We start from the raw sequence: 12,359 nt of genomic DNA on the forward strand, positions 1-12,359 counted from the left end.
AGTCTCCTCCTGCCCCGCCTCCTTCACTTCCTGCCTCTACCCTGGCTCCTCAGTGAAGGGTGCTTAGGGCAGACAAGGGGGCTCCCCTGTGGGTGGGCTCCCTGGGGCCCATCCACAGAGGGCATCACAGCCGTGCCCCAGGAGGTTTGGGGGACTGAGATGCGGCAAGGGGAAGGAGCTGGTGAGGGCATGCAGCTGGGAAGCAGCTGGGCCAGTGCTCTTCCTGTGCACCAGGCGGCCCCTCCAGCTGTGTGCGCCCAGGGAGGCGTGGGGACCTGATCAACAGCGGCTGACACTCACTGAGCATGCTCATGCCGGGCCCTGCGCAAAGGCTGGGGAGCCAGAGCTATCACCTGCCTGCCCCTGGAGCGGGAGGGGTGTGGGGTAGAGGGAATCGGATGAGCTGCTTTCACCTGAGCTTTGGTTTCCTTATCTGTAAACACGAAACCTTGCAGGTTGCTGGGAACATGGAACATGTCTGGGTATACAAAGAGCCCAGCCTGGACGCTGCTCAACAGAGGGAAGCCTTGCTCCAGGTTTCTGTGAGCTGCCCTGGAGGCGTGGCTGAGGACAGATTAAACAACAACCTGGGGCAGAAGGAGGCAGTGCCCAGTGTCTGAGTACAAACCTCTGCTTCCAGGTGGGCCTCCAGCAGTGGTACCCTCCCTACCCCCACCCTCCCCCACCGTGACTTCGTGGGGATCGGGGCGGGGCAGGGGGTAGCTGGCACCTGGAGCCTGTGTCCATGCTCTCTCCCTCTCCCTCTCCAGAGCTTCAGCCTGGGAGCTGTGCGGGCCTCCTGGAGGGGTCCGGGTTATAGGCACCAGGCGCTGTCAATCCTGCCGGGTCTCCAGGGCCCCTGTCAGTCCACCACTATGAACTGACCCCGCCAGGCTGGCTCTGGGCTTCTTGTCTCACTGTCTGGGACTTGCCGTCAAGGTTTTGTTCCTCCCTGGCATTGCAGAGTGCCCTAGTGACATGCTCATGGCCAGTGATGGCGAAGAAGGAAAGGATGGAAAGTGGCTGAGCGCCTGCTACGGGCCACACACGGGGGGCCAGGAGCAGCCTGTCTAGTGCCTCGGCTAAACTTCTCCAGAGACTAGAAGCCATCTTTGTAAATGAGAAACTGAAGCTCAGATGTGAGCTGGCCCTGGGGTGCTGGCGGAGTTGGTCACTGGGGAAGCCAGGACTGAACCTGGGTCTGCCTCTAGAATCTGGTTCAGGATAACCAGAAAGGAGTCACCGTGTGCTTGACTGGAGTGAAGCTCCAACCACGGATTTCTCTGCTCTTAGAACAAATGCTCGGTCCTTAAAGCAATGACACAGCCTGGTGAGCAACCTGAAACCATCCACTTTCCTTGGGTCAGACCAGGAAATCTGGCCTCAGGAAGCTGCGGGCTGCTGGGAGCTGCCTGCTACTCCTCAGTCAAGTCAGGGCTAACCGTGGCCTGCAGTCAGCACCTGGCCCGCCCTTAGCTGGATCCAGCTAGAGAGAGGTGAGGGCAACTTGGATGGGGAGGGCCAGCAGGAGGAGCAGGCCGTCGCCCCCCAGGCAGGTGGGGTGAGAGGGAGCCGGCAAGCAGGGTGGCAGAGGGGCCTGGTCGGGTGGGCCTGTTTTTACACATGGGCTCTTCCTGAGAATGCAGGTGAACAGGGTGCCCTGTTCTCGGGCGCCTTCCATTTACAGCTCCAGTGGACATTGGTATTACCGTGTCGGCCTGCAGGGCCAGGGGGCCAGTGGGGTCAGGACTGGATTAGCAAAAATGGCAGGAGGTCACAGAGGGCACGGAGGTTGCATCTTAAAGGGCTTTGGGGCTTTGGGGCCCACTTAGACCAGCAGCCAAGAAACCTAGGGAGGATTAAGGCAGGGCTGCAGCCCGTTCAGATTTGTGCCAAAGCAAAGCGGGCTCTGGCTGTGGCCTCACAGCCGGTGGGGCTGGGAGACAGGGAGCCTGGGCCAGAACCCAGGAGAGAGGAACCAGGGCAGGCAGTGAGATGTGCTCTTGGGTATTTAAACATTAGGTGAGAGTTGAGGGCCAAAAGGAGCAGATGGGGGTCAAGTGTGCCCCACCTCCGCTGGGATGGAGTACAGTGGGAAGGAAGCTGGGGGGCGAAGGGTAGGGCCACCCAAGAGTGCCAGGACCCAACGCACAAGGTGGCCTTGGGTGGGCCACATCCCTTCTAAGCCTCAGCCTCCCATCTGGGCCAGTCAATGCCCTGAGCCCTCATCTTCTCTACTAAGCCCTGCCTGGCACTGCGACTCCACCTACACTCCGGCCCTCAGCACAGCTGAGTCGCCATCACCTATCTCCCACTACCAGCCCCGGCTGTGCGTGCGAGACAGTGAGGGACTCAACTGAGGGCAGGGCTCGGGACTCAACCTGGCTGGGGGCCCCAGCTGACCAGACACCAGCCACACTTGGAGTCAGTCTAGTGACTGAGGTAGCTTGACCACCTGATCCTTCTGTAACAGGAGCCCAGTCCCTGCAGCTCCGTGGGCAGAGAGGCCACGACTTGAGACGGGCTTGCCCCCACTTTCCTTCAGCCAGGTCACCTGCTGAGCACTGGTCCTGGGGAGCTGCCCGGTGTCATCACCTCCCTCACCAGCACTCAGACCTGCCTGAGCCCCTTCCCACTTCCAAGCATGTCCAGGCTCCGGGGCCCGCCTTCTCTCTGAGCTGGATACCTGCCTGCCTGGGCACTGAGGCCCCATCCATCCCCCGGCACCTCCTCCAGGAAGCCATCATTCATGTGCCGAGCCAACTAGCCTCACCTACGCTCCTGCTCTGGGCAAGGCCCTGTGCTGTGCCCTGAGGGGGGCACCAAGCTGGCAAAGACCTAGCTTCTGCCCCCAGTCAAGGGGTGCTGGTGGAGGAAGGGTGAGTGGCGGGACAGGGGAGAGGAGGAAGGTCCAGGGAGGTTTGGACAAGCAAAAGGCAGCCTTTGCCAGGTAGAACCACCCAAGATGGCACCTGGGTAGAGAGATGAGGGTGTGACCCATGGAGGCAGGGAGTCCAGGAAAGGCTGAGCGTGCAGGGCCAGAGGAACACACAGAGGTGGCTTCCAGGAGTGGGTGAATGTGCGGGGGGCAGGGACTGGGACATAGACTGGTGAAATCAGGGACACCCAGGACCCTGGAGATGGGAGCTGCAGAAGAGGAGGTGCAGACGGGGTGCAGGGGAGCTAGTGGGGAGAAGCAGGAATGCATATGTCCGGATGAGAAGTGACACTGGCCAGGCCGCTCGGGGTGGCTGTACAGTTAAATGAGGCTGGGGACAGCGTGGGACACAGTGTGTGCCCCCTGTGTCAGCCACCATTTCCACAGTGGCCTCCACTATCCTCGGTCTTCCCTGGCCTCCCAGTTCTCCAGCCTCTCTGCCTGCTTTTCTCGGATAAACAGCCCTTTACCAGCTCTGGCCTGTGCGCCGGGCCCTTCCAACCTTTCTCTCGCTTCCAGCTCCTTTGAGCCTGGCAGAGTGAAGCAGGTCTTGGCCATTTGGGTGACGGGAAACCCGGGCTCAGAGGGATGTGGCTGTAGCCCCGTGAGCTCCAGTGGGAAAGCTCCTCCCTTCTCCCCCTGCTAGCAGGACAGTGGGCGCTGAGTGCAGCCATGCGGCCAGAGGGCTTGGCTGGGGGTGGGCAGGACAGGGATGTCGGGATGGCTGGGGAGACAGGTCTAGGGGCAGAACGGTGGAGAACAGCCAGGGGAAGCCTGGGACTCCACCCGGCCCTGCCTGCTCAGCTGCAGATCCGTCCCTGCGGCTTCCCTTTCTGGTGCTTTGCCCTCCGTGCCCCAACTGCGTCACACAGGTGACGCACAGTGAGTGCTTCCTACGCGCCTGGCGCCGCTCTAAGCACCTGCTACGTAGTCGCTCCTTTCATCCTCAAATCTACAGGAAGTACACACCATCACAATCGCCATTTTACAGCTGAGAAAACAGGCTGAGGGAAGTTAAAAAACTCGCCCGAGCAAGCACAGCTTTCAGGGAGTGGACAGAACTGGTACCCAGGCCGCACTCCAAGACCAAACCTCTTCCCTCTCCTCGGGATGCCTGGGGGCTCCTGCAGGTCTGGGCCTGTCTCCTGGGAGATGCCCAGGCAGTGTCTGCTGATCAAGGGAGTCCCGGATGCTGCGACTGCTCCCAGGCTCCGTCTGGCACCGGCCTGCGGAACACTGATGAAGATGGCTCTAATGGTACAGAGGGACAGGGAAGGCTCACGGGGCCCTGGCCCTGCTGGAACCCAAGGTCCCCTCAGGCCAGGCACTGCTTCTTGGGCAGGGTTCCTCTTTGCTCTGACCTCCATAAGCATCTCCAAGCACACACTCCTGGCCAGATCCAGAGAGGAGGCAGAAAAGGTTGGGCCTATATCGGAGGAGGTGGAGCAGCTCAGGGAGCCAGGGAGGAGCAGCCGCAGGGGTGCAGGGGGAGGAGTTCCTAGCTGCCTTTCTGTGCCCCTATGTCCTCATCTCTAAAACACTCGCACTGCTCTCAGGGTGGCTGTGGGGTTCAGGTAAACATGGGGCGGAGTGCAAGGCCCAGAGAGAGATCGGGTTGACTGTCAACTCAGATTGGGGTCCCTGGCCTGCAGCTCAGGCCCTGCTGCTCTCCTGGTTGTGGTGGGACCCCTGGAACGGGCTGGCTGTGAGTTCGGCTGATGTCCTACCCACAGGAGGAACATCACAGCCAGAAATGCTGCTGGGCCTGCAGCGCCGTCTCCCTCAGGCCTGTTCTGCTCCTAACTTGGGGCCCTGGACCTTGGAGTCCACAGGGCTGGGAACTTGGCCCAGGCTTTGCTCACTGGCTATGTGGCCTCCCTTCTCAGGGCCTCGGGGTCTTCATCTGTGAAGTGGGGACAGCTGCCTCCCAGGGCTGTGGGGAGACTCACTGGAGAGCTGCTGGAAAGTCCCTTGCAAATGACAGAGGGGTTGAACGGTACTGGTGAGGCACGAGAGCTGGGGCAGAGGGAATGGGCTGAAGATACACGCCCAAGGCTGCCTGAGGAACAGTGGGTGCCCACCGCCGGGGCAGCCAGTGGAGCTTCCATGAGCGGGGTGAGGTGCATCCCACACCCTCAGGACCGGTTTCAGAGGAGGCTCGTGGTCCTGGGGCTCAGCCAGGGAAGAGGGCAGGTGTGGGCTCTGCCCTAACGGAGGGTTCCTTCAGCCCAAGCAGAACCATCTGTTTTAGGCATAATAATGCCCCCTTAAAATGCCCACATCCGAATCCCCAGAAACTGTGACCCTACCTGGCAGCAGGGACTCTGGCAGAAGGACCACGAGACGGGAAGTTATCCTGGATTATCTGGAGGGGCCCAACGTGATCACGGGGGTCCTTGAGAGTAACCGAGGGAGGCGGCAGAGGTGGGTCAGAAACAGCGGTGAGGACTGGGGTGGGTCAGGCTGCTGGCTCTGAAGGTGGAGGAGGGGCCACGGGACAAGGAACGTGGGCAACTCTAGAAGCTGGAAAGGCAAGGAAGGGGATTCGCCCCTGGGGCCTCCAGAAGGAAACAGCCCTGCTGACATCTTGAATTCAGCCCAGTGAGACCCAGTCAAATGTCTGACCTACAGAAGATAATAAACCTGCACTGTCTTAAGCAACCGAGATTGCGGGAATCTGTTAGCAGTGGCGAGAGGAGCGGAATCCTGCACCTATCCTAAGCGTGCTCCAGGGAGACGGGCTTGACTGAGGACCTGGAGCTGACCAGCGTGGCGCGCCGCACCCCAACAACCTTGCCACAAGCAGCGTCCCGGGGGCCTGAGGTAAGCTCCCATGATGCACCTTTGCTGGGTACCCAGATGTTTCATGTAAGTCTCCTAGATAATTGAAATTTATCACTTTAACCTGCAAATCCAACAATTTTAACTGATTGAAATGGGAGTCTACAATTGGTCACACATTTTGGGGCCTCTTTAAAGTAAACATAGTTACTCTGTTCTTCACCTGGGCTCAGGGACTGGGGTGATTATGACAAAAAACAACTGCCGGGCACAGCTGAGAATCCAGTGGCCCAGGCCGCTGTGCTGGGGGTATTCTCTCTCTCCGGCCACACTCTAGACTTAAACAACTGCGCCTCCCGCTGAGGGCACCCCTCCCTCACTGGAGCCAGAATCCCGGCTCAGTCCTGCCCAGTTGCATGGCTGGAGCCTTAGCCCCTCTGAGCCGCAGTGTCCTCCCCTCCGTGGTTTCTAAGGGATGGCACTTTGGCTTGAAGGTTCCGCCAGGGGACGGGGGTCTGAGCATCTGAGCCGCTCTCGCGGGGAGCTGGCCAGTGCTGCAGTCAGGGGCGCAGACTCGAGCCACGTGGTCCAGGGTCTGACTTTGCTGTGAAACTCCTCGGTGTCTCACTTTTCTCATCTGTCACTGGCTCCTTCTGCCTGTGCCTGTCCTACCCTTCCCCCCTCCCAGAACCCCAAAAGGGGCTCAGGCTGCCCACAGGCCCAGGATCTACTGGGACGAACTGCCTGTGATCTCTCCCACAGGCCAGCAATCCTGGCAGCGTGAACAGATGAGGATGACCCAGTTCTGAGCCCCTCACCATCTGGGCTGCTCTCCCCACGCAGCGACTGGCTCTGAATGTGATGCCCCGGTGCGCCTGACCAGCATGGGGCAGGACGGGAACGGTCACCTCCCTTACTCTCCATACCTTGCCTCTATTAATACAGCATGGGGCAGGATGGGAATGGTCACCTCCCTTACCTTCCATACCTTGCCTCTATTACTACAACCTGGGGGCAGCCACACCTCATCAGGAGCTACTGGTTAGGGCCTGAAGTCCAGCAGGATCCTGTGTCTTTACCCCACAGGCTGTTGTTAGAGGAGATGGTGCTAGGAGTGATGAGCTTGTGAGAGGGGCTCACTTGTGCTCTAGACTTGAGGCCCCCACACTGACCCTCCTCAGAAGCCCGAGTCTGCTTCCTAGTTCAGGGGTGAGGCCTTGGCTATTGGCTCTCCCTTTGCTTTGTGTTGGAGGAAACTGGAGAAGTCTCTTCTGTCTGGGGCAGGACAAGCTCTAAGGGGTGGTACGGGAGGATTCTGATCATCACAGAGGTGGGGGTGCAGGGGAGGGTCCCCACCCAGATGCCTGGCACAGAGATCTCCCTGATCTGTTCCTTCAGTCAGTCAGTCTCCCAAACCCAGGCTGAGGCTACCTGCATTCTCAGGGCCTCCCTCCTCACTTCCTGATCCCACTCCAGGGTCTGGTTCTGGGCCTTTATCCACTGACTCTCATTATTGAACGCAAGCACAGAGGCCCTCCTCCCCACCCTGTACTACCCATTTACAGGATGCCAACCCAGCGCGGTCCTCTTCCACCACCCATCCTCTTGCTGGGAAGGTTACGGGGCACCTGAGGGGCCCCAGCTCCTGGTCCTGCCCGGCTGTGGAGCTCTGGCCTCAGAAGGTACTGCCCACTTCTCCTAGTAAGTGAGACCGAGGGCCCTGGGCCCCCTGAGAGCTGAGAGTGGCCTCAGAACACTGACATCTCTGGGGCTCCCTCCACCTGCCCCCCAGCCACCCTTCCAGAAAGTCCATAGCACTGACTCACGCCTGCCTGGAGGGCAGTGGTCATACCTGTTGGCTGTGGCTGAGGCTGGAGGCTCAAAGCCAACCCAATCTGCCATCTCCGGCTCTTCCCAGGCCAACCTGGACTGTCCGAGTCAATAAGACAGACCCGTCCAGAGAATTTGCAGAGAACTAGCTTCCAGCCTGAGCTTGCCCTGTCCGCCTGTGTGACCAGAGGTGAATGCTCTGACCTCTCTGGTCCTTACTCTTTCCATCTGAGAAAGAGGGCCGCACCTGTCCTGCCCAGCATGGACTTAGGGTTCATAGAGCACCATCAGCCAGACCCATGAGCGCCTCGAAGCCCGTAAGGAGTGAGCAGGCCTGAAGCCTTCTCGGCAGCACACAAGGGCATATCCCCTGTGGCCCCTAGACCTCCCTCCTGCTTCCTCTCTAGATGCCTGGGTCTCCCCGAGGTCCGCAAGAGGGCCATGAAACAAAGCCACCTCTCTGGGACCTTCAGGCTCTGACCTTCCCATGGCCCTGCAACCCTGATGCTTGAGACAGCCCACACTGTCAGGACTTCTGGGTAGAGCTCAGTCCTGCAGGGTGGTGTGTGACCTTGGGCAAGCCGGGGCACCCCAGCGAACCTTAGTCTCTTCTTCAGGGAAATGGAGATTGCGCTCCCTGACCCCATCGCTGCAAACACTGGTGTGAGCTATCTGAGAGGCATCAAGAAGGTCATGACAACCCTAGGCGACCACAGCTATGCTCAGGAGGTCCTGGGCAGCTGGCGAAGCCCGGAGGCCAGCAGAACAGCGGAACTGACTGACAGAGAAGAACGAGTAGATGAGGAAGTCTGCTTTCCACTGCGCACACACTGAGCTCTGTCCAAGAGCAGTGATATTTCCCCTTCCTTCTCTTTCTCCTCACATCGGTCCCTGATCAGCCCTGCCAGCAGGCCTCCCAAGACTCCCTGAGCAGCAGGTGGCTTTTTCCCTGAGAGGTCCTGGAGGTCCTGACTGGTAGCTTCCCTCCCAGGAGAGGAGATGGGTAAGGACTCTTCTGCCCAGACCCGTCTACTCAAATGCCCTCTTTTGCGGCTGAGTCTCAGTGCTGCTGAATCCTAACTGTGAACATGGGTGTTTACGCAAGTGGGGGAGCTTTACGGCACAGGTCTCCTTACACGCACAGGCCAGTGGATGCTAGCCCTGGGTTCTTTGCTACAAACACACAAACAAAGAACAAACGCATTTGATGGAGGGTAAAAACTTTAAAAAGGAAAAAGTGAGTTCACACCTGGAGTGGAGCCCCCCGCACTCACACGACACGCGGGACTGCACACACGTGGGCACACCTCACAACACAGACATATGCCCCCACACGCACATGTCACACCCACGCACAGCACACACACGCCCATGTCCACATGCCAGTGCACACCCGAGACACACACTTGCACACACATGCACACAGGCGCACATACACATGCGCACACACCTGCACACATATGCAAACACACGCATGCACACACATGTGCGCACACACGTGCACACACACACGTGTACATACACACACGCGCAAGTACGACAAAGGAAGTGGAAGAAAAGTGTTACCCATGAGTAGCCGCCGTTTCACCCGCTTGTCCACATCAGCTACTGACGTGGCATTGAACTGAGAGCGCTCAATTGCAGCCTCATCCTTCTCTAAAACACAAGTAAGGGACAAACACGGAGCCAGTGGTTAATGACAGCCCACTTCCCACGGCCCAAGACAGTCAGCCTCTCGGCGTGGTGCACGCAAAGCCAACACAGCACGCCGGCCAGCTCGGCATCCTCGCCAAGGGGCTAATCCCAGGAACCTCCAAGGTGGGGGTGTTCAGGGCAAAGCAGAGAGGCAGCGAGGGCGGGGGTGGGGGCGGGGGGACGTGCAGGAAAGGAGGAATGACCACAAAGTGACCTGGGACACAGAGGGGACTCAGGGCCCATGGGCAAGCAGACAGAGGAGGAGGCTGAGGTCAGGGCAGACGGGACTTGTCTGCAGAGAGCCACAGAAGCAGAAAGCACCACCATGGTGCTTTACAGTGCTTTACGGAGACACAAATGATTACAGATCCCCGTGGCTGAGGCTGGAGAGGCAGGCACAGGACAAGGCACAGGGCAAGGGGACAGGGCCACAAGGTCCGGTGATGGATGCACTGAGACAGCAGAGGCTCTGTCACAGGGATGTGAAGGGGTGTCAACACTCATGCAAAATTAAGAACAAAACATAGGAGACACACACACACACACACACACACACACACACACACACACACAATGGATCCAATAGAATAGACAGAAAAACCACGGGATCGATTTGGGCAGCGCTGGTTGCCTGCTTGTCTATAGAGGACTATAGAGGACTAGGGCTAAACATTCAAGTGCTCAACAAGAGGATGCAAAGAGGGATCCCTTATTTTAGGAGCATGCAGGGGACAAGCGGCCCCGAGCGGGCCAGGGAGCATCCTGGCTATGCCAAGAGGCTTCCTGTGGAGGGGCAGGTGAGGTTAGCTGGGTTGATTTTCTTTGCTCAGAGGGAAATGTGTGGAGACATTCGCTCCCAAGGGGGACACGGATGAACAGTGGGCGAAGGCAGGTGAAGGCATCTCTTCCGGGCCGGGAGTGGAAGTAGCAGCAGCAGGGGCTGGGTAAGGAAGGTGATTTCTAACGAGAGGGGAGGGAAGGCGGGGCTGGGGAAGTTACTTTAGAAAGGAGATCCAAGCAGGGACCTTCACATGCAGTAGACATCGAAAAATAAAAAAGGAAGAAAGGATGATTCGGTGGACGAGACAAGATGTGTTAGACAAAGGCTGGGTGTGTCTGGCCCGGCAGCTCTTTGCACTGCCCCGTGGCCGCAGAGTCGGCTCCAGCAGAGGCGGCAAACCCTGCGGGAGACCTCGAGCAGACGAGACAGGAGGGAGGCTGGGTGGCCTGGGAGAGGTCCAGGCCGGACAGTGGAGGGAGAGAGGCCGGAGGAGAGGAGGTTCTAGATGGGATCAGGCTGCAATAGAGACACTGGTTTGAGACCGGGTTTGGCTTTTAATTCTTTTTCAATTGGTTGGTTGGTTTGGTTTGGCTTTTGGCTCTGAAAATAATTAATGAACGTCAGTTATCAGACAAGACAGGCAATCAGGGACCATCACCAGAAAAGCAAGATAAATGAGATAAAAATGGAATATCAAATGGTTGTCTGAAAGAAGAGACCACACAGAGGAAGGGAGAGCCACCGCAGGCAGCAGAACCCGTGATGACAGCCCCAGACTGCAGAGGTGACAGCCTGGTACCCGCCCAGGCCCTGCTCCCTGAGACCCAAGGGAGCAGCGTCCTGGGGGACAGAGCGGGGTTGGGGCACACCCTGGCCTCATGGGCTGCTGTCTGCCGACCAATCCTTTCCTGTCCCCTGAGTCTCCCTCAAGAAGTATCTTCCAGATTGACAATAAGAAATGGGGCCTAAAAAAATAACTGACTTGTGTTGGGTTTCTAACGTTTGCCAGCACAGGGAGGGTTGAACTCTGGCACCAACTTTGAAACTCCACCCTTTCTCAGTTAAAAAATTTGCTGTTATTTTTAAATGGGAGAAAAAAAAACCTACTAGTGATTATGGCATGAAATAATCACAAATATTCAAGCTTCCTCTTGGAAATAGGGACCAGGAGGAAGGAGGTGACGGAGACTCAGATCAAGACTCTGTGTGACAGGTGAGAGACGGGCTGGGGCAGCGGCGGGAAGAGCGGACTTCAGGTTGGGGAGAAAGGCCAGCAGGGGCCCGGCAGCTCGGAGAGACCAGCAGTGAAAACACCACACCACGCAGGGCCCACACTGTCCATCTCCCCTGGAGGTTAGTCAATGACCACTCAAAGTAGAGTTCTGAGGAAACCTCTCGGTTTTCCAGACGGCTGTGGGCAGCTCCCACGACTAACGTGGCTGTGTGCAGTTACCTGAATCTGGCTGTTTTCCATATCAGGGGAGGAAACACCTGGGCTTCTGGAACAGAAGGTCTTAGGTGTGTACACCTCCCTTCTCCCCACACACCCCCTGCCTGGGGCCACCCCTCACTTCCAGCACGAGGATGTGCGGAACCCCCACTGCTAGGGAGCCCACGTCAGGTGTCGCCAGGGAACACAAAGCAGAAGAGCCTAGTCCTGGGGGCTGTGGGCCCAGAGAAGCCTCCCCAGAAAGCTTCCCCAGGGGTGCCGGCCATCCCCACCATTGCCATGGGCTTGCCTTTCCTTGTTTCCTGAAGCTTCCTTCCAGGGAACCCGGATGTGGCAGGGTGCTGGCCCTGCTGGTGCACGCATGGGGGGTGGGGGTGGGGGGTTGCAAGGGTGGTGTGCGGCAGAGGTGCCTACTTACCGATGCACGTGCGACCGTCTGAGTGGAGGGCGTACTTCTGGTGGCAACCGCACATGGGGCCTGTGTCTGTGTCCTCACAGCTGTGCTGGCAGCCTCCGTTTCCATAGTTACAGGTTACTAGTTAGGCCCAACGTGTACACACGTGTGTATAAACAGAACAACAAAAACGATTAGTTTGTCGGTGTTGGCTGCTTCCTTCAGGGTTTGGGGAAACTGAGGCCTAAGAGCATCAGTGGGTAGGGTCATGAGGCTCGCTGGGCAACGGGTGTGCGTTTCCCTGCACTTCAGGCCCTCCAGGGACCAGGCCTGGAGTCACTCACTCCCTATAGCTGAACTGGGGTGGGACAGAACGGACTTGGGGTCGTCTAGGCTTTGATCAGAGCAGGCACAGAGCTGATGCGCTCAGATGGCGGTAGCTGAAGACAGTTTCATCCTTCCCAGGCTGCAGGACCCTTTACAGCCGCCT

At 58.4% G+C, this 12,359-nt stretch overlaps 1 protein-coding gene across 2 annotated transcripts in view; it reads right to left on the reverse strand.

Annotated features, from left to right (window-relative positions):
- SCUBE1 (signal peptide, CUB domain and EGF like domain containing 1) overlaps positions 1-12,359 on the reverse strand; it is a 141,915-nt gene that overhangs the window by 43,328 nt on the left and 86,228 nt on the right. The window contains exons 6-7 of one of the 2 annotated variants that reach the window (XM_023222222.2): positions 11,894-12,010; positions 9,116-9,205 (exon numbers count right to left, since the gene is read on the reverse strand). In XM_023222222.2, the coding sequence (XP_023077990.1) occupies positions 9,116-9,205; positions 11,894-12,010 (207 nt within the window). The remainder of the gene's footprint in view (positions 1-9,115; positions 9,206-11,893; positions 12,011-12,359) is intronic. The other variant, XM_023222223.2, reaches the window with a different exon arrangement.

This window comes from Piliocolobus tephrosceles, chromosome 19 (assembly GCF_002776525.5).
Source record: "Piliocolobus tephrosceles isolate RC106 chromosome 19, ASM277652v3, whole genome shotgun sequence".
NCBI lineage: Eukaryota > Metazoa > Chordata > Mammalia > Primates > Cercopithecidae > Piliocolobus > Piliocolobus tephrosceles.